We start from the raw sequence: 25,973 nt of genomic DNA, 5'->3' as shown, positions 1-25,973 counted from the left end.
CGACGGATGATTAACAAAGCCATCGACGGATGATCAAATGACTATCAACGGATGCCTGATATAACAGTCGACGGATGATCAATGAAGCCATCAACGGATGTTCAGAAAGTCGACGGATGATCATATATCCAACGGATATTCATAAAGTCCAACGGATGATCATATAAAGAATACAAACACCGGTTGAACAGTGAATACTGAGCACAGCCGTCGAGATGTATACAAATCTACTGTGGAAGCCCATTAACTGGGTAATAGAAGATGAAAAGTAGCAAAGCTTAAGACTGATAGTTTTTATGTTTATTTAGTCTTTTTGACTTTGTAATCTTGGTAATATATAAACCAAGAACGTAGCAAATAAAAGATGTACTGAGATACAAAAAGAGAGAAATCTTTGTAAGCAAAATCCTAAGCATTTCCCTGTATTCTCAGTAGTTCGATTTGTAAGCAGCTGTGAGCATTCTTGCACACAGAGTCCTCTCGATATATAATATATATCTCTGGTGGAATTGTTTAAATCCACCAGAAAGTTTTTAAAGACTCTTGCTTTTAATTACTTATATTTTGATTCAATTAAGTTTCTATTCCGCATTGTGCTAATCAAAACACTTATATTTATATTCGAGTTGAACATTTTTATTTCAAGAAAAAGGTTCAAGAATTCCATTCAACCCCCCTTCTGTAATTCTTGCTATATTGTTAAGGGACTAACAATGATAAGCCTCTCACCTACCAAGATGCTATGAACAGTTCAGACTCCAAGAGATGGCTAGCGGCCATGAAATCCAAGATGTAATCCATGTATCAAAATAAAGTACTGACATTAGTTGATCCACTCGAAGGGGTAAAACCTATAGGGTGCAAGTGGGCTTTCAAGAAGAAAACTGACATGGATGGTAAAGTACAGACCTATAAGACGTGACTAGTTGCAAAAAGTTTCAAATAAATTCATGGTATAGACTATGATGAGACTTTTTCACCGGTTACTATGGTCAAGTCCATCAGGATTTTGTTAGCAATAGTTGCTTACTTTGACTATGAGATTTGGCAAATGAATGTCAAAACTGCTTTCTTATATGAGAGCCTTGAAGAGGATGTATATATGATACAAACTGAGGGTTTTGTCGATCCCAAGTTTGCTAAGATAGTTTGTAATTGCTTCTATCTATTTATAGATTGAAGCAAGCCTCAAGGAGAATGAAAATTCATTTTAATAAAATGGTCAAAGTGTTTGGCTTTATTCAAAACGAAGATGAACCATGTGTTTGCAAGAAGGTTAGTGGGAGCCATGTGACATTCCTAGTATTATATGTAGATGACATATAACAAATAAGGAATGGCATACCTTCTCTACAAGCTGTTAAGACTTGGTTGAAAAATAATTTCTCGGTGAAAGACTTAGGCGATGCTACCTATATATTAGGGATCAAGATCTATAGATATAGATTGAAAAGATTAATCGACCTAGTCGGAGTACATACATTGATAAAATAATGCATCATTTTAGGATGTAAGAGATAAAGAAATGATATGTTTTGATGTCTCATGGGATAGTGATCTCTGAATATAATTGCCCCCTAAATCATTAGATGATAAGGGCCATTTGAGAAAGTTCCAGATGGCTCAGCAATTGGATCTATAATGTGTATAATGATATGTATATATCCTGATGTTTCGTATGCTTTGAGCATGACGATCAGATACCAGTCTAATCCAGGTGAGGGTCACTTGATAGTTTTTGAGAATATTCTTAAGTACTTAAAGAGGACTAAAGATTTATTTTTGGTGTATGGAGAAGATAGGGAACTGGTTGTAAAGGGTTACACTGATACTAGTTTCTGAACCTAATTTTTAGACAAACAAGGATGATTACGAGTTTATGTTTGTTTTGTGTTTTGTCTAAATATAACTGATTTTAACTTGAATAGTTCACAACAAGAAAATTGATGATTCTATGGAAGCCGAATATATTGATATTTCTTTGAAACAACCATGGAGACTGTTTAAGCATGTCCTTAGGCAATATCGCCTTATTAATGAGATTAATGATTAAGGAGATATAAATGTAAAGTGCATAGTAATGATAGTATTGCAGACCCACTGACTAAGGCTTTGTCGCAGCAGAAGCACGATGGTCATACTAGTTCCATGAGTATTGGATACATGAGTGATTGGCTCTAGTGCAAGTGAGAGATGGTTAGTGTTTGTGCCCTAGAGACAACACTATGATGTTTTAGTTTAAGACATTAGGATTATTAATGTTTATGTTCTATTGATTATTCCCTTTATGATTTATTAATTCTCAATTTACTGCGATATAAATGTTAGATTAATAAATGTCCTTGGAATATGATATGCAATTCTACATCTCTAAGTACGTGATTTAGAAATGAGATTATGAGAATAGTATCAATATTCCTAAAGGTCCCTAGTCGAATATTATTATTAAGGGACAATAATAATGCATTAAGACTGGTGTGTTTGTTGACTGATGATCACATCTCATTGATCATAGGTACATGATACTAAAGTCAAAAACACAGGCAGATGTATATGTACATGGTGCTGGATAGACCCAATGTGAGATTCTACATGTCTGTTGTGTCATAAGTAATTCTCACAGTGATAATGATGTAATGGTCCTTAGACCCGAAGTCAATATATTTCTATACGAGAATTAATATACATTGATTCCATTAAAAGTTATCCTTGACCGGGTAATGATAAAAGTGGAAATTAGGTATATTATGAATCGTATGAGAATATGAATGATCTAGAAGGGATTTAACCCTCCTATTTTAAGAGTGATATTATTGGCCTCTTGTGTGAGCTAGACTACGAAATGCGTGGCCACAGTCAAATATTGATTTGATATGATAGTCTACCCATTGATCAAGGAAACCTGGATTAAACATTGATGAGGATGACACATTACATGCCTCTAGTTTAATCTATAATATGTGTTTAAAGGGATTATATTACATTGTACATTATTCACGAAAGGTTTAATCGATCACCGATTCAATTATTATTACTTGGGTAGCAATGATGTATTACTAGATGCCGCTCATTATTTACGATTTTAAATTAGATTTAAAATTCGTTGCCAACGTAATAATAACCTATAGGGTCACACACTAAGAATGCTTGAAGGATTAATTAATTTAAATTGGATTTAAATTATATTAAAGTAATTCGAATTATATATAATATTAATTAAGTATGATTTAATTAATTAGATAAATATTGATATTCGAATTTACTAATATTAAATATGAAATTCATTTGTTAAATAATTAAGTGTGACTTAATTATTATACAAATAGGAATTTCGAATTAATAATAATTCCTATTTAGTTAAGAGTTATAATTATTTTTCTACTCTCTATATAATATCTCTTGTGTGGCTGATTTTGTGAGCAAGACTTTTACAAAACAAAAACCTAGCCACCAATGGAGAAATGGAGAGAGCAAGAAGAAACGGGGTTGTGCTAGTACACATCCAATCCTTGAGTTCAAGCATTCGTGTGGATACCGATAGAGCGTAGATCGTGAGAGCGGGATGTGTGATGATTGAACCAGCTTTGGATCTCCATTAGTCAACCAATTGGTAAAGCTTCTTAAGGTAAACAATCCGATCTACGAATTAAATATATGTTTTTCGCATGGATTCTAAGGTGGTTTTCGAAAATTCTGTTTTTTACGTTTTTAATTACTGTTTCTGTTGCGTTTATGTGCTCGAAACCCAACAATCAGTGGTCGTTAAAGTTCACCGACTCAGATTATTTTCTTACAAGGTTTACTTTAGTCGTGTGTTTCAGGTACTCTAGTTTTTATTGCAATGGGAGAACCAGCAGCAGATAAGAAAGCTTTGATGGATTATTCTCAACCAAAGATTAATGACATTCGGTCTAGCATTGTTAGACCCGCCATTGCTGCTAATACCTTTGAAATCAAGTCCAGCATGATTCAAATGGTACAGAATTCAGTCCAGTTTGGGGGTTCTCCAACGGAAGATCTAAATATGCACATCAGGGATTTCATAGAGATCTGCGACACCTTTAGTTTCAATGGTGTGTCTAAGGATGCGGTGAAACTGAGACTGTTCCCATTCTCTCTGAGGGACAAGGCTAAGAGTTGTTTACACTCTCTACCAGCTGGTTCGATTACTACTTGGGAAGATCTTGCTCAAAAGTTTCTCACTAAATTCTTCCCTATGGCAAAAACAGCTGCAATCAGGAATGCTCCTACTCAGTTTGCGCAACAATCAGGGGAATCGCTAGGTAAAGCTTGGGAGCGGTATAAGGAGATACTTAGGAAGTGCCCTCATCATAGAATGCCTGATTGGATGATCATCAATTCTTCTATAACGGTTTGGGAGCACAGTCAAGACCCATGCTCGATGCAGCATCAGGTGGAGCCTTATGGGCTAAGAGCTGTAATGAAGCTTATATGCTAATTGAAATGATGGCTGCTAATGAATATTAGTATCCAACCCAGAGATTGCCATAGGGCAAGGTAGCAGGAGTTCTTGAAGTGGATACATCTACGACTATCACTGCTCAACTAAAGGCATTGTCTATGAAGATCGATGCTCTAGCTTACTATGGAGTTCATCAGAGGACAAGTGTTTTTGAGCTTTGTGCAGGTTCACATACAACGGAGCAATGCACTATATCTAATGAATCAGCTCAGTTTATGAGCAACTTTCAGAGATCGTAGCAACCAGTTCCAGACACTTATCATCCTGATAACTGGAATCATCTTAACTTCAGCTGGAGCAACAATCAGAATACGATGCAAAAACCGTTCCAGGAATTTGGAAACAAGCAATTCAATCCTCCTGGTTTTCAACAACAATTTGCACCAAGACAACAACTCCAACTTCAACAACAAACTCTTGGAGGTGCAGGTCAATCTTCTAATGAAAAATCAGAATTGGAGGAGTTGAGGCATATTTGCAAAAATCAGGCTCTTATATGCAAAATCCAGGCTGTTTCTATCAAGATTCTGGAGAACCAAATAGGATAAATTTCTAACACCTTATTGAATCGACCCTCAGGAACGCTTCCTAGTGATACAGAAGCCAATTCAGGCAATAGGGAAGTGAAAGAATAGGTGAACGCTGTCACCTTGAGGTCTGGAAAGGTCGCAAGCCCCCAAATTCAGCAAGAAGAAGAGTCTGAAAATTCTGTCCAGAATGCAGGTGCATCTGCACCCTTGCCAATTCCAGATAATGAGATTGTAGCTGAAAAAGTTGTGTAGAAGGATGCCGAGGTGGAATCGAAGAAGAAAGCTGTTGCAAACAATCCTCCTGAGGGTAATACAGGGGATACACAAGTCTATCCACCTCCGCCATATCCTAAAAGACCTCAGAAGCAGAAGTTATATAAGAAATTTGCCAAGTTTCTGGAAGTTTTTAAGAAGTTGCACATCAACACACCATTTTCTGAAGATCTAGAACAAATGCCGAGCTATGCGAAGTTCATGAAAGGTATAATCTCGCGGAATGTGAAGCTTGAGGATTTGGAAACCGTTGCTCTAACGGAGGAGTGCAGTGCTGTGTTGTAACAAAATTTACCACCAAAGCTTAAAGATCCTGGAAGTTTCACTATTCCTTGCATTATTGGAAACTTGTCGTTCGACAAATGCTTGTGTGATTTGGGAGCTAGCATCAATCTGATGCCCTTGTCTATCTTCAAGAAGCTTGGTCTGCCTGTTCCGAAACTGATATACATGTCATTGCAACTAGATGATCATTCCATCACTTATCCGTGAGGAATAGTGGAGGATGTCTTGGTTAAGGTGGACAAACTCATCTTCCCTACTGATTTTATAATTCTGGACTTTGAGGAAGATAAGAAGATTTCCATTATCTTGGGGAGACCATTCTTAGCTACTGGCCGAACTCTGATCGATGTGCAGAAGGGAGAGCTTACAATGAGGATTTTAAATCAGGAAGTCACCTTTAATGTGTTCAAAGCAACAAAATTTCCAACTGATGAAGAGGAATGCTTTAAAGTAGAGATGGTCGATTCTGTAGTAAATTCAGAACTTGAGCTAGTGCTAAGGTTAGGTACTTTAGAGAGAGCCTTGGCATAGGAATCTGATAGTGAAGAGGAAGGAGCAGAGCACCTGCAGTATTTGAATGCTTATCCATGGAAAAGGGGGATGGATCTGCCATTCGAGTCTCTTGGATTAACAGAGCTGAAAGATTCTGAGGAGCGTTTTCAACCATCTATTGAAGAAGCTCCCATACTTGAGCTCAACCCACTACCAGATCACTTGAGTTATACATTCTTAGGTACATCCCATGATAAAGGGTCGGGATATATTTTTGATGATGTAGAGGGTGGCCGGATGGATCCTCCCGTGCCTACAGAGGGTTCTTCTCATGCACAGCAGGGAGTTGATAGAATGATGTTGGTGATGAGCAGTACAAGTGATTGACCAGGTGTATAGAGGCCATACACGACATTCACAATCGTTTTGCTATAGATTTGACACAGGCTTTGGGCATTATTTTCCGGGCCACTGGTGTCGAGGTCGATTGGCCTGTATTTGGAGATGATTCTGTTTACCCACCGCCTAATTCTCCATCCGAGGAGGGTGATCCTCCCGACGACTAGGTATGCCTGAAATCCTTATTATTACCTTTAATGAGGATATTGAAAATTTTAAGTTTGGGGGTGATAATGTAAGGATGAGTAGTATGTGTAGTGTCCATATAGATTCATGTTGCATGTATAGTTGTTAATTCATTCATATTTTTGCATGATTGTTCAGTTAGGTCATATTTGTTTATATATTTATTCATGTTTTTATGTGAGTTCATTTAGTTGCATGTGCATGCATATAACATGATCCCTTAGGTTGAGCTGTTTCTGATTGATTGGTTGATGTTAATTTGAGTGTGGTGATGGCGAATAGAGGGATTATTAAGTCCTAATGAATTGATTTGCATGCCCAAAAACAAAATATTTTTCACAAGTATTATAGGTTGCTTTTGAGCTAGATCACGATCATACTTGTTTATTTGTTGAGATTTAATCACTTGGTTATATTTAAAATTTTGCTATTCCTTTAATGACGTAGGAGCACTGAATTTTAAAATTGGAGAAAAACTTGGAATTCATTGCTACTTGTGAATAAGACTAGGCTTCAAATGGCTAGTAGCCGGCTCATTTTTTGAGTAGTCTAGGGTTGAATGAGATGGAGCGAAACACAATCATTCAGAAATCATTGAAAAAAAGGAAAAAAGAAAAAAAAAGAAAAAAAAAAGAGAAAAAGAAAAAAAAGTAAGTGTTTATGCATAATTGATCAAGAGTGAGCTCTTTACTACTCGAGTTATTAAGTTCTAGGGGACTTTGTGCCTAGTGACCTAAGGCTTTTATAGTCTGGGATCCACTAACCTAATGCTCGTTATATGGGTATTATTATATACGTCTTTTGGGATCTCATTCATTACACGGTCAAATAAGTATCTTTGTTATGTGTTCAATAATAGCGTGAATCCTTGTATAACTCTAGTAGTAAGGAGGTGTTGTGAGTTATTATGCGTTTAACGTCTATTCTGTTTATAAACTTGTGATTGTTTTGATGATAGATAAGTTATGGTTATTGATCTAGTATCAAGAGTATATATGTTAAGCATCCACACACACACGTTTCTGGTTTGTGAGTTGGTTTGTGGGGTTTATTCAAACTCTGTTAAATGTCATTGCATTCTTAGAGGCATTGGATTATTCATTTGGTTATGGTTATTCTGAGGGGATTGATTGCATTTTCATTTAGTTGCATTCACGTAGTTGCATTCATGCATTAGGTTTCTTTTGTAGTTTTTCAGTCTGTTTATGCTTGAGGACAAGCATCGATTCAAGTTTGGGGGTGTGATAACTGGATTTTATATCTACTTGGAACGCTTCATTACAAGTTTAAATTGGTGTTTTGACCTCAAGTTATTGGTATTTTTGATGTGTTTTTGTGTTATTGCATTACAGGCATTAATTGGATGAATAAATGAGCTTCTCAAAGAAATATGCTGAAAAGAGATCAGAATTAGAAGCCTAGGCCATAGTCATGTTGAAGAGCATCTCGATAGCTTCGCATGGATTATTGATTCACTGAAATCTGACAAACGGAACTCAATCTACAACAAAAAGAAGAAAATGAAGTCCAAGTACAGGAAGGCGGCACGCCCACGCGGGAGTACGGGGTGGCCGCGCCAGATATGCAGAAGTGTGCGCGCCCGCGCGGAGACTGGGGCGGCTGTGCGGGGTCCCTATGCCAGAATCCTAATTTGAGTTGAATTCGAAGAATTTGAGAGACCAGGTCATCCAGAAGCCTATATAAACCAATAAAAAGATGTTTTTAAAAACAAGGAGCTAAGGGAGAGCAATAAGAAGACCTAGAGAGCACAAGACGGCTACGGAGAAGAAGACTTTTGTATTCTTCAATATAGTTGATACTTCAGATGCTTGTTTTCGATTTGTCTTTGAACCCTAGTACTTTTAAATTTTTTATAATCATGTTTTCATTGAAACCCATAGTGATGATAAGTTCAATTATGAACTGATCATTGTCATGGGGTTCTAGCGGATTTATTTATGGATTTTAATAGTTAATTGTTTTATAATCCTTTATGTGTGGTGATTTATGATTTCCTAGTTTGGTTGTGCTTATTCATTCATCTTTGATGCGTAGCTAACATCTAAGATTGATTGTTAATCTCTATTGAAGCGACAATGAATGTAGAGGTTTAGAACTAGCCATGCTAGCATAGGTTTATATATGAATTGACATGCATAATTCGTGGGTAATTTTAACCATCTTATTCACCCTATGTAATCACGATAGATAACTTTCTCTTAAACCATTATGTTTTCAATCTTTATAGACATATAGGGACTAAGCATAATTGGTGTATATTCAACTTCTATCTTAACTTTGGATGTTTGATAGTAGGGTATACGTATAATGAAAGTTAGTGTATACTAATTTCGTGTTATCTGATTAGTTTTCATCACCATCACATGCTAAGGTTAAAGACATAAACTTTGAATGAAGTATTTAATGAAGTTAGAATCCCATGTTTTATGCTCATATAAGTAATTCACTTTTAATCTCTTAGTTAATGCATGTTAATTTAATCTCTTTAGTAGTTAATCAACTCAAATTTTTATTTGTATTAGCAGTGAATGATAATCATACATTGTTGCATAGGTGCATAATCTGAACTTAACCTAAACCAGTCCCTGTGGGAACGAACTTGACTTACATCTTATACTACTTGTGATCATGTACGCTTGCGTGTATTTTTGCGTGTGTTTTAGTGCGAACAAACAACTATAAATTTGTTCTTGCTTTGTTCATTTTATACATGGACTTAGGTTTTCCTCAACCCACAATGGATGAAGTAATCCATTTCTTCAGCTTGAGAAAGTCTGACCATGGATATTACTATTTGGTTATGGAAAAGCAGCACAACAAGAAAGGATTTTTTTCTGGTAAGGTCAGTCATGAGAAGGGCAGATAAGAAATTTTTCTACTTGTACGATGTTTCAAGGATAAGGATCCAATTTAACACTTCTCCAAGTAAGACCGCGCCTTATCTAACTCTTTCACTTTATTTTTTTTACTTCTTGCATTCATTATTATTTTGCATAAATTTATTTTGTTTAGACAGACCAGTAGTAAAAGTACTTGAGGGAGCGCCTAAAAAGCCTGCAGAAGCCCTTCTGAGAGTGGCTGCTGAAGGAATTTGAAATCGTTGGTTACCAAAACCAATTTGATGCGAGTAGGAATCTTGTATGATCAAATAGGGACAAAGCGTAAGTACATAAAATTTAGGAGGAGTAACCCTGTTTCTCGCGTCATCGATATATATATATAGCGATGAAAAGGTTGAAGATGAAGAAGAGTTAGAAGACAACACTCTTCAAGGCGAGACTCCTATAGGTTTAATGTAGTATAATTCAAACGGGCGCTCCGTCTCCCGTGGGCGCGTCCTCGTTGTATTACTTTTTTTTAGGCTAAATACTTTATGAAAGTGTACGTCCACAGTTTAGAAGCGTCATTTATCATTTTTCTTTCGTAATGCTTTTCACTAGTTCAAAGATTGCATGTTGCACCTTACCATCCTTTGTTTGCATTTATATGTGACTTTTGCCTATTAAGTATAACTTTAAATTTTGTTACATATTTCAGAGTGAGGGTGCGCCCTCTTAATAAGGCGCGTCATACTTTTATTGCACTAATAATTTTCATGATTTATATACAGATTTGGCTCCTTCATGAATCCCTAAGTCATTTGGGGCGCACCTTGGTGATAAGCCCAAGGCCAGAGTGACAAAAAAAGACACTCCAAAAAGTCAACCATCCATTCCAGCCCCTGCTTCTGTCTTCCAACCTACCCTTGTTCCTAAAAGGATGGTGGTAGATCTAACTGAGAAACAGGGCGCGCCTAAGAGGCCCTGGACAGAGGGCACGCCTACTGACTTTTCTACAACAACATTCAATTATCTTGCCCCCCGGGGTTCTTTTTATGATACTGACAAAGAGGTCAATCAGTGGCAGGCGATGAGCTTGGAAGAATCTACCAAGGCCTCAGTCAAAGCCTCTTGCAAACTCATGTTTCATTCCATCCAAGATGTGGACAAAATCTTGGAAGAGAAGGCGCGTCTAGAAAGGTTGCAGGGAGATAATAACATTCTCCAAAACAATCTCAAAGACAAAGATATCCTCCATTCCAAGGATATTAAGGCAAAGGACTCTCAGATCTCTTTTCTCAAAAGGGAGTTGGAAAACTTGGGTTCCCAGCTTGACATTTCCAACAAAAAAGTTGAATTCCTTCATACTGAGCTAGAAGAAGCAAATCTCAGGATTGAATATCTTGAAGGATAACAGAAAGATGGTTGTATAGAGGAGAAGAAGGAGATAACAGACGATGCCTTTGCTCTTAGTTTCCTTATATATAGAATTGGGTTTGTAGTAAATGACCCAGACTATTCTTTTGAGAAGTTTGGTGATGAAACTGTTGCAGAAATGGCAGAATTCAAGAAGGAGTATGCTACTAAGATAAAAAAAAAGGAGAGTTGAACTTGGCCTAGAGGAAAAAGTCGAGGGCGCGCCCTCAAATGAAGATAAGGATGCGCCTGAAGTTGATCAATCTAATCCCCTTCAGACAATTCCTCCTGGTGAAGATACTCGGGGCGCGCCCTGAATTTGCTTTCTTTTACATTCTACTCAACTGATTTTATGAATACTTGAGGTGCCAGCCCTCTTTTCAAGCTGTGCAAATTATAAAATTAAGTGCTTTGCTTTACTTTTGCATATTTTCCTGTTATGACAATTATTTGGCTGTCTTTTCTCACTATTATCCTTACCAATGTCAAGTCTTTAATAAACATATAAGGCTAAAAAATTTCTTATAATTTTCTAAGTTATAAATATATGGGCACTTCCACCATTAGGGCACGCCCTATCATTTGATATCTCACACATGAGGAGTAGATGGTAGGTAAGCTTATAATTTTACAGTCATTATTTGGAGCACTCCTTTTATTAGGGCGCATCCTTTTAAAAGAAGCATTATCTTTTTACCCCGAAAATTTTCAAGCCATATTAATATTATGCCACGATTGCTCTTTCTAAGTCATTCCATAGAGGGCGCACCTATAAGTAAGGCGCGTCTTAAAATTTTTATTTTACATAAAAATTGAATTATAAGTTAAGCACCATCTGGGCGTTTCATGTCTCAGGGCGCTCCCTAAGACCTTTATTTATGAGTCCACTATATTAATTTGTTCAAATAATTTTCTCAAGTAGATTTAGTTGAGGTGTTTCAACCCTTAAGGCGCACACTCTTCTTCATTTCACAAGTAAGTTTTAAGTCATGCAATTGAATACTTTTTCCCTTTTATTGATAATGCGCTCTAGTGCGAAAATTACAACAGTCCCATGGCTACTATGCTCTGTGGGGAAATTATTTGAAAATTTTATCCTTTCATTAGTTCCAAGGTTCGTATTCATGTATACTACCCCTAGACTAGGAGGGATTTATTTGTTACTAGTCTATTTTATAAAATTAATCATAAAAGTGAGGGGGCCGAGGCCGCGCCCTATTGATAATATTTTCACAAGTGCTCTGCATTCCAAGCTCGAGGAATGAGTTTGCCATCCAAATCCTCCAAATGATAAGTTCATTTCCAAAGTATAGATTTGACTCTGTACGGTCCCTCTCAATTAGCTCCGAGCACTCCATGCTGAGTTATTTTGGTATTTGGCATAACTTTTCTCTGAACAAGGTCTCCCACCTTATAAGGCATGGATTTCACCTTCTTGTTAAAATATCTTGCAATCTTCTGCCGATATGCAGCAAGCTTTAACTGAGAATTCATGTTGGCTTCATCTAACAGATCTAAGTGGAGCCTCTGGTTAACCTCCACATCTTCTTCCACAAACAAATATCTTCATAACGATCCAGCCCCCACTTTCACGGGAATCATAGCCTCATACCCGTAGGCTAGCATGAAAGGGGACTCGCCAGTAGTTGATCTTGTAGTTGTGTTATAGGACCAAAGAACCATCGGCAGGTGTTCTGGCCAATCTCCTTTCTTTTCTTCCAACTTGGCCTTTAGAGTATGCTTATTGATCTTATTTATAGCTTCAATTTGGCCATTACTTTGTGGATGATAGACTGCAGCGAAGTCCTTCTTGATGTGCAAATCTTCACAAAGCTTCTTTAATTCTTTGATGTCAAACTGTTTCCCATTGTCAGATATGAGCTTATACGGAATCCCAAATCTACATACTATGGAATTGAAAACAAAATCTTTAATTTTCTTAGCCGTGATCGTGACCAACGGCATAGCTTCCGCCCACTTTGTAAAGTAATCCACAACCAAAATAACATATTTCACCCCCCGGGTTTGGGGAGTTCTCCAATAAGGTCGATTCCCCACATGGCGAAAGGCCAAGGACTTGCCAACAAAGTTATGGATGTTACAGGGACGTTGGAATAATTGGAAAATCATTGGCAACGATCGCACGCCCTAACAAACTTAAAAGCATCTTCTTTCATGGTTGGTCAGTAACTGTCTAAGAACTTTTAATGCCAACGAACCACCCCCGAGTGATTGCCACAGATACCTTCATGAATCTCTCTGAGAATATAATGTCCTTCTTCAAGATCTACACATCGCAAAAGCGGTTGATTAAAACCTCTCTTAGATAGCTCCCCGTCATACTCAACATACTTTGCAGCCTGATAGCGAAGGTGTCGAGCCTGTAGCTAATCTTATGGCAAATTTCTTGTGCGAATATAGTCAAGAATTAGGCTCATCCAAGTCTCCTACAAGACCTCTTGCATCTGAAACACACTCATTTATGGAATACTTGGAATTTCTTGAATCCCCAAGGGAATTTGTCCTAGCAACACATTGTCCATTTGCAAGCCCATTTTTTCCAAGGCTCCGCATTGCCATTCTTTTCTCTTGGCACACCCTCTAGCCTGGCGCTACCAAATCTTTGGAGCAAGCATTGTACACACCTCATGTACAACTCAGTTCGAGGACCCCGGGATTGAAACCCTCCATTAACTTGATTTACCACTAACTCCGAATCGCTCTGAGCTATCAAATTCACAACCCCTACTTCCAAGGCTATCTTCAAACCATTAATTAGGGCTTCATATTCAGCGTCATTATTTGTGATATAAAATTTGAAGTGAATGGCGCTCATCAAATGGTGCCCCTCCGAGGTAATCAGAACAACCCTAGCTCCTGCTCTATTATTATTCACAACCCCATCGACATATAGAATCCACCAAGGGTATGGGAAATCTTCTCTTACCTTTTCAGGGTTATTCTCCTGTAAGGAAGGTTCTGCCAACATTTTAGCCTTCTCATCAACCTCGGAATCAAACTCAAGTATGAAGTTAGCCAATGTTTATCCTTTGATTGCCGTGTGGGGGCAATATTCCAAGTCAAACTGTCCCAACTCAACTGCCCACTTCAAAATTCGACCTGATGACTCTGGCTTGTGTAAGATATGCCTCAGAGGATAAGCGGTGTGGACCTCTATCTGATGAGCTTGGAAGTATGGCCTCAACTTTTGTGCTGCAAGGACAAGGGCATATACTAACTTCTCCATGCTAGTGTACCTAGTATCTGCATCCAAGAATCTCTTACTCAAATAATACACCGGCGACTGGTGGCCCTCTTCCTCTTTCACCAACGCCGCACTGATGGAATATTCTAAAACCGCCAAGTAGAGAATCAATGTTTCCCTATCATCGGGTTTTGCCAACATAGGAGGATTACCCAAATGTTCTTTGATCTTCTAAAAAGCTTCCTCACATTCTGAGGTCCACACAAAATCCTTTCCCATTTCTTTGATAGCCTTACAGAATTTCTTGCATCTGCCTGAAGATTTTGAAACGAATCGATTTAATGCTGCAATCATTCCCGTTAAACTCTGTACTTGCTTAACGCTGGTGGGAGATTTCATGTCTAGCAGAGCTTTCATTTTCACGGGATTTGCTTAAATTCTACTATGTGATCTTCAACCTCCTTAGATTTTACCAACATATCATCCACATATACCTCTATCGTCTTCCCAATCTGTCCCTTAAACATCTTGTTCACCAACCTCTGATAAGTTGCCCCAACATTGATTATACCAAACGGCATCCCGATATAATTATAGAGACCTATGTCCGTGATGAAAGATGTGTGCTCTTGGTTAGGCTCATACATGGGGAATTGATTGTAGCCAGAGTATGCATCCATGAAACTTAGCAGAGCATGCCCCGCTATAGCATCAACTAACTGATCAATTCTTGGCAAAGGAAATATATCTTTTGGGCAAGCTTTATTTAGATCTGTGAAGTCCACACAAGTTCTCCACTTCCCATTGGTTTTTTTTACTAACACCGGGTTTGCCAAACATTCCGGGTACAAAGATTCTCTGATCAATCCGACATCCAAGAGTCTATCCACCCCCTCTGCCAATGCTACAGCCCTTTCTCCACTTATCGGCCCGCGCTTTTGTCGAATCCCTTTATATTTGGGATCGATATTCAATCGATGACACATGAATTTCGGGTCAATCCCAACCATATCTGAGTGTCTCCATGCAAATACATTAAAATTTGCCAAGAGAAATATTGAAAGTCCTTTTTTCAGCCTTAGATTTAACTGAGAACCAATCTTCAGAACTTTGCTCGAATCCTTCTCGTCGATTTGGATTTCAATTGTATCCTTAGCCGACCCCATTTTTCCATAGGCATCAGAATCCAGGTATCCAAATCGAGATGATTGTGATCTTCATCATTTTGTTTAGAAGGCATGTCCTCTAGAGGAGGAGCATCAACTTCTTTTTCGAAGGAAGACGCGCCCTGCGTAACAGAGGCATCAAATTCTTTAGGATTTTTAATGAGAGAAGGCGGACCCTGTAATATAGGGGCATCAACTTCTTTTGAAACATTTGGTGACAAGGGCGCGCCCTGTGATATAGGGGCATCCACCTTATACACAAAAACTGTTCAAGATTTCGTAAAACATCAGCTCTTCTTTCGAGTTGTTCTTCATTGAAGTTTCCTTGGATTGTGTGGTTGTTTGGGGGCTCTTCTTCTTCCAACATTTCGATCCTCAGAGTATCTTCTAAGAACAATGTTGCTGAAGGCAACTTGGCGGAGTATTCATTCTCTTGCTCAACATAATAATGGACACAAATCTCCTCGATTGGTTGCTCGATCGTTCCCTCTGGTTCGTCGTCAGAGGCATCTCCGATTTGGATATCCTTTCTTCGAAAGCCCCTCATAGCTTGTCGGTAACATTCTCGGGAGTCATATTGGGAACCTTTTATGCTTTCAACCCCATTTGGGGTGGGGAATTTGATAGTCAGGTGGTGAATTGAAGTGATGACCCTCATTTTCCTGAGAAAAGGTCGTCCCAGCAACACATTGTGGGATGACTCCTGATTTAAGACCTTAAATTCGAGCATCTTTGTCACAGATATAGGACTTTTTCCCAGGGTACATGGCAACTAAATTGATCCCATGACTCTAACTCCTTCTCCAGAAAAACCATAGACCCAAGAATCCTCCCCTGACATATCTAGATCAGGTAAACCCATCTTCTTATAGGATCTATAGTAAAGGATGTTTGCCGAGCTACCATTATCCACGAAGGCTCTGTAGAAATTTTTAGTTCCGATTTGGAGAGAAATACCAAAACGTCATTGTGGGGGTGATGTACCCACCTCACATCCGTCTCTCTAAAGGTGATATCCATTAATTCTCCCTTGAATACGTTGGGTGACCGAGTCTCCACCCTGTGGATGTCAGTCAATGTTCGAAACCAGGCATCCCTTACGTATCTTGCCAAGACTCGATTAATGCATTCCATTTTTTGATATCCTCCATATATAGCTCGGATGCTACCATGCCTGATAAATTTGTTTTCTACCTAAATCTCATTGTTGGATCCCCGAGGAGTACGACCTCCTTCCTCTTTCGCTTTGTCAGAACCATTTTTATGCCTCCTTACTTCCTTAACCACCCATTCGTGAAGATAACCTTCCTTGATCAGAGCCTCGATTTCATCTTTTAGTATTGACACTCATGAGTGTTGTGCCTGGATGATTCAAGGAATTATCAGTATTTATTCTCGTCTTTAGTTTGGCAAGACGACAGAGCTTCTGGCTTCCTGAAAAGTCCTATATTCTTGTTCACTTCAAAGATGTGTTCAATCGATGCAGCCAAGGGGTTTATCCGCTAGTTCTGCTGTCATAGGTTGAGGGAGGGTTCCATTACCTCCGCACAATTGCGGCGTTCACCGATTCGGGCTTTGACTACTTCTTCGATATCTCGGGCTCAGAGATCTGTCTCTCTTTCTTGCTCTACCCCTTTGGCTTGTTTGTAAAGCCGGTTGGACCTCTGCTAAAGATTGTTCTATGGCCTTAAATGATTCTGCTAAGGCAAAGACATCTTCCAGAGTAGCTGGATCCTTCCCTTACGAATGTTTCCAGAAATCTGAACCAACTCTTAATCCTGCTATCAAAAAAAAATTCAAAGCTTTGTCCGAAGCCCCTCTTACACTGGTAGACTCGGCGTTGAACCTTTTGAAGTAAGATGTCAGACTTTCATTCTCCCTCTGCTTGACATTGGTCAGAGTACTGACTAACGAAGCGTACCTCACAGTTGCTTGGAACTTAGTCAATAATAAGGTTTTTATCTGATCACAGGAAGTGATTACCCCTGGTTCAAGCTTTAGAAACCACTGTTGAGCGCTTTCCCTTAAAGTTGCTTCCAGGAGTCTGCATCTGGCAAAATCTGGGACCTGGTATACTTTTATCTCTATGTTGAATCGTCCCAGGAACTCCATAGGATCTGAACTTCCATGGAACCGGAGATCGCTAGTTGTGTTATGATATCCAGCCGACAGCTGAGCCCCTCTTACAACCGCTTAGAATGGTGAAGGAATCTCAGCTGTTGTTGTTACCCTTCCTTCCAGATGATTGTACTGCTTCTTCAGATCATCCATATTAAAGGTCCCCACGTCGGGGATAGTCTGCAGATGGTTTATGGATCCTGAGGTTGAGGTTGAGGTGGAGGTGGCACTACCAAATTTCTGCCCGGAGGAGCCGGTTTTTAATTAGTATTATGTGCATTAGTTTGTCCTCCTCTCGGTATCACTGGCATCTCTTGGTTTTGCCCCTGATTTCCTTCCGAATTTTCTCCTTGTCCCCGGCCGCGGCCCTGAGGAATCTCACGATCATACGCTTGGATATCCCTACGACCGTCATCTTCCACATAATTATCTCTATCAGCTCGATCATACATGCGAGTATCCCTATAGCCACGATAATTATTGTGACGATTTCCGTCCAAGTATCTACCTCGGCCTCCGCCTTTTCGTTTCCACCGGGGTCTTCTCCAACGATCACTTCCATAGTCACGACCGTACATGTCCATCGATCTATAGAGAGGAGCTCTCTCATGGGCGCGGTGCCGCTCTTGATTCTCAGTAGGATTCAGGGGCACACACATTGAACCACGGGGCATTGTATCTCTTTGGTCGGCATCTCTCTGCCATTCCAAAAACAACATCCTTAGATTATCATCTCCCAAACAGATCCCCAAACGATCCTTCAAGGCAGCGAAACCTCGCTACTCATCATCGACATAGATTCCGCTTACAGCTGTTCCCCCAGAGTTCGCCCAGATCGGTGCGGGTGAGTGATTACTCGGTCATCATCCCGCGACATCTCTCGCCCATTAGTATCTTCGTCAACAAGTTCAATGATCGGGGTTGTATCGTAAGAGTAATTCAGACGTTGGGACGTTATTGCCACACGCTCGCCTTTGAATTGGTCGCTTCCAACCGGAGCATCTCTCCCAACCAGGAGAGCCTTTTCAGATGCATGAGCAGAGCAGTTATGACAAAGGCCCCACCTTGTCTTACGTCGTTCTATCATGCTTAACCTTGAGTCAAAACCATTCAAGGCATCGCCCATGCGATAAAGCTGCTCCAACAAATCTGCGTTGCTAATCAGCACTGGTGGTTGGCCTCCAACGTTCGGGGTGGGACGATCCTTCGGAGTAGCAACATTGGGTTCATCAAAACCCTGCTCAGAGCCTTTTTCAAATCTTTCTCCATCTTAAGAACTTTTATCACGATATTGAGACATCTTTCCTCCTAGATGCAGATCTTGATTAGCCCCTTTTTCTAGGGCCAATTTGTTGATGGAGGAATTTGGTAGCAACAAAATTCGAGGTTCGTAGCCAGAAACAAGATCTGTGACAATGGTTCTTCGTCGGAAAATATGAATAGTGTTCGTCGAGAAACATGAACAGTGTTTGGTGGTGGTGATTATTGGTGGCTGAGATTGCTTAGGGTTAGAGGTGGCTCATTTGCGCTCTCGCTTCTCACCCCTTACAATTTGAATACGTATCCCTATCTATAGAGAATCAAGCCAACGAAGTTCTTGGGGAACAAGAAACCTAACGGGCTTAGATCTCTTGTCCCGAGGCCCAGGTAGGAAACCTACTGGAAACCGTCTTCTACTAGCTTTAGGAATGTTCGCCGATGAGGCCCAACCACAAAGGCCCAAGGCTCGTCCACGGCTTCAAGACTTCACGGATAAGGCATCTCCCTGCCAAGGATAACCCTCCGCTACCAGCTGTTTCTCTAAACCGTGGACGCAGGTATAGCTGTGGTTCACCCCAAATATTGGACGCATCCTTGTCTCCCGGATAAAGAGCCCCTACTAGATTGCTGGATAAGTGATCCCAAGCTTTTGGGTGCAAAGTGCTGGATACTTCAAAATCTCCCAACGAGGACACCCGTTGACTACAGAGACAGAGCTCCCAAAGCATACACCAAAGTTTACCCCACATCCCCAATGTGGACACTCATTTACTACAGAAGGAGGCCTTTCGTCAAGGCATACCTCTGGAGGTCTCTGACCACATACACCGCCTTCCTGTAGTTGCATTACAGGAAGGAGTTCTTCAACAGAGTTCCTGCAAAAAATAGGTTAGTAATAATAATCTCCTCCTTCCTTGAATCATCCAAAAAATCCATCCAAATAACCATGTTGAAACCCCATTCAAGCTATCTTTTCCACTTATGGATCGCCCTAATACCTTCTATAGGTTAGGGGATAGCTCAAAGAATCAGTTGAGTTCCTTTCTTCATATACCAATAGGGCGCGCCTCCTGAAATCATTAGGCGCGTCTCCCCATATTTGTAGGGCGCACCTATTACCTTCTCAGTAAAGAGATTTGCCTTATCTTCTCCTTAATTTTAGGCATAAACTTCTCAATTATGCTCAATTGACCCGGTTTTGACCCGAACAATACTTATTCCAAATTTTGGGCATAACATTTAGATCCAGATACTAAAAAAATACACTCCACAAATTCTCAGGTCAAAATCCCATTATCAACAAACATTTATATTATTATTTATAAAGATATATATAAGTTATTAGGTTCGAATCCCGTTAACAACAAATAGTTATATTATTATTAATAAAGATACATATAAATTTTCAGGTTCGAATCTCACCAATAACAAACAGTTACATTATTATTTCTGAAAAAAATCTCATCAATCACATATTATTTATACTATTTGAACTGAAGTTGAAATTATATGCAATGAAATTTATAAATATAAAATCATTATTTAATATTTAATTATTTATATAGAATTTTAATAAAATTATATAAAATAAAAATATATAAATACTAACCAAGACTCGTGCATCGCCCGGGCCGTAAACTAGTATTTATAATAGTTAAATTGAAACTGCGAGCTATACTGGTTTTGGTTTACATCTATTCGAAATAGGTTTAGTACGCAGATTACATTGTTTATCCCCGACTTAAATATCAAAGTGGTCATTCAACTGATGGCTATATATCAATTTAATCATCAAACTTAACGGGATATTATTAATATCACTAAAATCATAATAAATATCAAACAGGTACCTCAAAATATGTGTTCGAAAATTAATTTTTTTATGAAGTTTTATATATTTTTCTTGAATCTTATTACAACCAATTGTATGAATTATAGTATTTTAGTTAATATAGTAAGATTTTAAAAAAAAATTATCTACTATTTATTTTTAATTTTGTAAAAATTTTATTTGTTTAAATAAAAATAATTAGTAAATAAAATTTTAAAAATCTCACCATGTCATCTAAAATACTATGAATTCATAACTATTCGTTTGGTTGTAATAGAGTTTAAGAAAAATGTTTTGAATTTTATAAAAAAATTAATTCTCGAGCACATATTTTGAGCTAATTTTTTTGATATTTATTATTATTTTGGTGATCCAAATGATACCCCGTTAAGTTTGATGATTAAACTGATATATGACATTCAGTTGAGTGACCACTTTGATATTTAACCCATTTATCCTCAATCATGATCACCCTTAATATTAACTATACAAAGTTAATTTTGAAAACTCTATCTTTTATTATAATTATAAATTTTGAAAATTCGAATTAATCATATTCTTTTATTGTAAACTGAGGATTTATTGGAATGATAAATTGAAACAAAAATCGAATAAAATTTTAATAATATTTAATACGTTAACCTATTTTAATAATAAAATGTGACATTCAAATATTTTTAATGTGAAATTCAAATATTTTTTATAGTGATAAATCGAATTTGGATAATCAAATTCATTAAGTATTTTTAAAAAATTATCGGCGTATTTTAGCACACTGGTTTGTATAAATAAAACCAAACCAAACATATCCAGTATATTCCTCTTAGAGCAGGGTCTGTGAAGCATAATATTTACGCAGACCATGCCCTTACCCTGAAAAGTAGGGAGACTGTTTCCGTGAACACCCCCTACTTAGTGCACGACAAATATAATGTGAGTGATATATGCATACATGTATCACATATTATAATACATACAAAATCTAAGCAACAATATTAAAAAAGAAAGAAAGTATAAAGCAAACATACAATATCTAAGCTCGTGGATGCATCCATACGAGACTTACCTACATGGAGTCAAACATATGCACAAAAGATAAAAGAAACTTTACGGCTATATGCTTTCTAATCCACCAGACAAACCCTCGACCACTCTAATACGTCGTTTCAAGTAACCCTATCTAATATCATGTCACATGTGATATTTAAGACCCTTATATCTAAACTCGATTGATTCGCCCAAGTTCTACGAGGGAGACCTCTTTTCCTTTTTCCCGTACTGAGATACTTTCCACCCCTCGAACCAGTGCTGATGTATGCCGTCTTCGAAACGATACTGTTTTGTATAAAAACCATAAATTATATTATAGATAATTTAAGGTTAAGAATTAAAAGGAAATAGATTGAAAATAAGACCATTTACCGTGTTTATAAGATATGTAGGTATGTTCATGACAACGTCTGCTCTAAGCCGCCTCTCTTCTCTCACCCTCTTCGAAAACCCTAAAATAAAATTTTCTAATTTAGGGGCTATTGTCAGCCATTTGGTTGATAATAAGCCTCGTTTTCCCCCTGTTTTAACTTATTTTTTTTTCTTTTTAATAAATATATTTCTTTATTGAGAGTGTTATTACTCTATTAATGAGTTTTTTCTACCCATGTATTCAGTTTGTTTTCTCTCCATGTGAAAGTGAGTTTATTTTAATATCCAGGATCGTAGATCCGCGGGATTTTATATACTGATTCATTAATTTCAGTTGTGTAAAATCACAATCATGGTCTCGTTCTAATACGTTTTGACAAATTAGTTATGTATATTTCTCATGGCTTCAACAAATTATTAAATTGTCTATTCAAAAATGTTATATACGTCAGCAATATTAGCGGAATATGTGCCATCATTTAAGATCTTCCCGATAATCGTAACTTATATTGAGAAAATCATGATTTGTTCTATTTTACGTATTTGTTCAATTTTGATTATTTTTATAAATATCGTATAACTTTTTATTAATGAATTAATTATCTTCCAAAAAAGGAAAAAGGATAGGTAGGTAGGTGGTGCCACTAGAACAAAGTACAAACACATTGAAAATGCATATAATTTGTGTTTACAATTTTCATTAAAAAATTAAAATTTTCTTTTTCAATAATCTGAAATAATTACTTGTATAATAACTATGTTTTCAGAAATTGCAAGATTTGAAATTTATCAATACCATAATATTATATAATTTCTAATATCGCTAATATTGTTGAAGTATACATGATTTTTTGAGAGACAATTAACAATCTATTGAAGTTACGAGAAATGTATATAACTAATTTGTCAAAAAGTGTTTAAATAACTCATAATGATTACGATTTCATACCAACCAAATTAATGAAACAATATATAAACTTCTACAAATCTATGATGCGATACTAAAACATAATTTGCTCTATAACCCATGCAATGCACGGGCAAACTCTAGATTATACTAATTAAAATTATTTTTGCTGTATTTGTTGACAAATATTTATGTACATACATACATTAAAATTAAAATCTTCATTTGACTTGTCGATATCTCTGAGTTCTCTACATGCAGAAATGACTTGTCGATATCTCCAGTTCTCTACATCTTTATTTGACTTGTCGATATCTATGAGACTTCTCTATAAGTCATTTTGGACTTCTCGATAAGACTTGATCTGTGACTTGCCGATATCTTGAAACTTCTACGCTTTTCTATGAGGCATGATCATGGCTTGATCTTCTTCCAGAGTTTATTACTTAACTTGAATTTGTTCACAGAAAAATACTCCAGTCTAATCTTCTAACCTTTTTATAGACTCAAGTAATACAATACAAAATATAAAATTGATTATCAAACAACTAAATCTCAGGGTTGTCAATGTGACTTAGTCTTGTTATTGTATAGGCATGTCTTACACAATAATATGTATGTATGTATGTATTTATGTATGTATGTATGCGCATATTAATTATAGAACAATTGAATATTTTACTAAATGAATAACGAAGTGAATAAAATATTTTGTAGATGTTAATGAAGGGGTATAATTGTCAATAAAAATTAATTTGCTCAACAAACCCCCTAACGATTGTTAACAACCTATAGGACGGTGACAGTATGTGATATATGTCACATAATTACTAATATTGAAGTATAAATCGTATATATGTGTATAAATAGTCTATTTTATTTTTTATTTCATCTAATTTAATATAATATCTGGCCATTTCATTGTGTTGGAGGACGATATTAAAATTTATGAAAAATAAGAATATATGAGTATGTATCTATGTATGTATATGTGTATGCGTGTGTATGTATGTATGTATGTATGTATGTATGTATGTATGTATGTATGTATGTATGTATGTATGTATGTGTGTCTGTATGTGTGCATGCATGTATGCATGCATGTATATATGTATGTATATATATATGTATATATATATTTGTATGTATATATACATGCATAAATGAATTAATTTATGTATATATATATGTGTATATATTTATTGTATGTATGTATATACATATTAATTATACAATAATTAATAATTTTTAACAAATGAATGATGATATGAAATAAATATTATATAGATATTAATGTAGGGGTATAATTGTCATATTAATTAAATTGCTCATTAAACCTCCATGTTATTGTATTATATATATAATAGAATAGATAGATGACTGCTATGAAGAGAGAGAACGAGTCAAATATATCTAAAAAAATCCACTAACTGTATATCAGCTCAATAAAGAGAAACATTTATTGAAAAGCAAATAAGATTGGTAAAATACAAAAAAAATGTGACTTATCAAAGGCTCTAAACGGGATAAAGTTTTAGAGTTTTTGGTAGAGGAAGATAGAAGAGAGGCGGCTATAAACGTGCAATTCAGTCATATTTGAACTTATATTATGTCGAAGTAAAGGAAACTCCTGGCCTCTTCTGTAGAATAAAGTTTATATAAGAATATATGAGTATGTATCTATGTATGTATATGTGTATGCGTGTGTATGTATGTATGTATATATGTGTGTTTGTATGTGTGCATGCATGCATGCATGCATGTATGTATGTATGTATATATGTATGTATGTATATATCTATATATGTATGTATGTATTTATGTATGTATCTATGTATGTATGTATATATGTATATTTGTATGTATATATACATGCATGAATGAATTAATTTTTATATATATATGTATATATTTATTACACATATGTATACACATATTAATTATACAATAACTAATAATTTTTAACAAATGAATGATGATATGAAATAAATATTATATAGATATTAATGTAAGGGTATAATTGTTATATTAATTAAATTACTCATTAAACCTCCATGTTATTATATTATATATATAATAGAATAGATAGATGACCGATATGAAGAGAGAAAGAGAACAGAGTCGAATAGATCTAAAAAAATCCACTAACAATATATCAGCCCTTTCAATATTGGAAAATATTTATTGAAAAGCAAATAAGATTGGTAAAAAACAAAAAAAAATGTGAATTATCAAAGCCTGACGACAATCTCTAAACGGGATAAAGCTTTAGAGTTTTTGGTAGGGGGAGATAGAAGAGAGGCGGCTATAAACGTGCAATTCGGTCATATATGAACTTATATTATGTCAAAGTAAAGAAAACTCCCGGGCCTCTTCTGTAGCATAAAGTTTATATGTTATTTTTCTTAATTCAATTGTATTTGGTTTTCTGCAGCAATGTCTCAACATTTCGAACAGCTAGCATAATATATAACAGATAATTAGTATATAGCAAATCAAACAAATGTTGTTGCAATAATGCTTATTTCATATCTTATTCTGAACTTAAACTGGTAATTGATGTTATAATGCATTCCCATCAAACTGGAACATAGATTGATTTTAAGTTTTAGCCACTTCTTTGTACTTGAGGCTTGTGCTCTAGCTGTTAATGACCTGAACCAGAAGATGATTCTGCAACATCAATTCCAACTGCAGATCTTGCATTCATTCCTTCACCAAATTTTTCATTCTTCCTGATATCTTCTTCGATATGAACATCGTCCTCAATTGTTAGCACCACAGCTTTTGTTCCATGAGGTCCTTCTACGATATCTTCCTTAATCTTCACATGTTCATCTACGCGTACATTGTCAGCTTCTTGAGATGCCTTCTTTCTGTACTTGATGAAGCAACACAAGGCAAACAAGACGAAAGCAAGGAAGCAAAAGCCACCTAATGACACAAACACAACAATAACAGTTGAATCGCTATCCGATGCCATTTGATTGGTTTGAAGATTTTGGAAAGTTTGTTGTGGTACATTTGGTGTTCCTTGGGAGCTTATTTGTAGTGATGATAGTTTGATTGTGTTGCAGTAAGATCATGCTTTTAAGTTTCCAGTGACTTGTCTCACATTTCAAGACTTTAAAACTTGCTGTCATATATTAGATTAGAAAAC

The 25,973-nt window shown here is 36.7% G+C and overlaps 2 protein-coding genes and 1 non-coding gene across 3 annotated transcripts; all 3 read right to left on the bottom strand.

Moving 5' to 3' along the window:
* Positions 1-4,233: 4,233 nt before the first annotated feature.
* On the bottom strand, positions 4,234-4,338 carry LOC141715995 (small nucleolar RNA R71). Its single transcript, XR_012572731.1, has one exon. It is a non-coding gene; the product is annotated as a small nucleolar RNA R71 (small nucleolar RNA).
* Positions 4,339-13,428: 9,090 nt separating this feature from the next.
* LOC141714220 (uncharacterized) lies at positions 13,429-13,893 on the bottom strand. The gene has a single exon (XM_074517752.1). It carries the CDS (start codon positions 13,891-13,893, stop codon positions 13,429-13,431), a length of 465 nt encoding a protein of 154 aa, XP_074373853.1.
* Positions 13,894-25,276: 11,383 nt separating this feature from the next.
* On the bottom strand, positions 25,277-25,845 carry LOC141710717 (protein TRACHEARY ELEMENT DIFFERENTIATION-RELATED 7A). Its single transcript, XM_074513254.1, has one exon. It carries the CDS (start codon positions 25,794-25,796, stop codon positions 25,461-25,463), a length of 336 nt encoding a protein of 111 aa, XP_074369355.1. The 5' UTR covers positions 25,797-25,845; the 3' UTR covers positions 25,277-25,460.
* Positions 25,846-25,973: the final 128 nt, after the last annotated feature.

This window comes from Apium graveolens, chromosome 3 (genome assembly GCF_009905375.1).
Source record: "Apium graveolens cultivar Ventura chromosome 3, ASM990537v1, whole genome shotgun sequence".
Taxonomy (NCBI): Eukaryota; Viridiplantae; Streptophyta; class Magnoliopsida; order Apiales; family Apiaceae; genus Apium; species Apium graveolens.
This window is presented reverse-complemented; position numbering and strand designations above follow the sequence as displayed.

Excerpts from the sequence above, each read along its gene's own strand:
- LOC141714220 (XM_074517752.1), bottom strand. The coding sequence starts at position 13,893 with ATGTTGGCAGAACCTTCCTTACAGGAGAATAACCCTGAAAAGGTAAGA.
- LOC141710717 (XM_074513254.1), bottom strand. The coding sequence starts at position 25,796 with ATGGCATCGGATAGCGATTCAACTGTTATTGTTGTGTTTGTGTCATTA.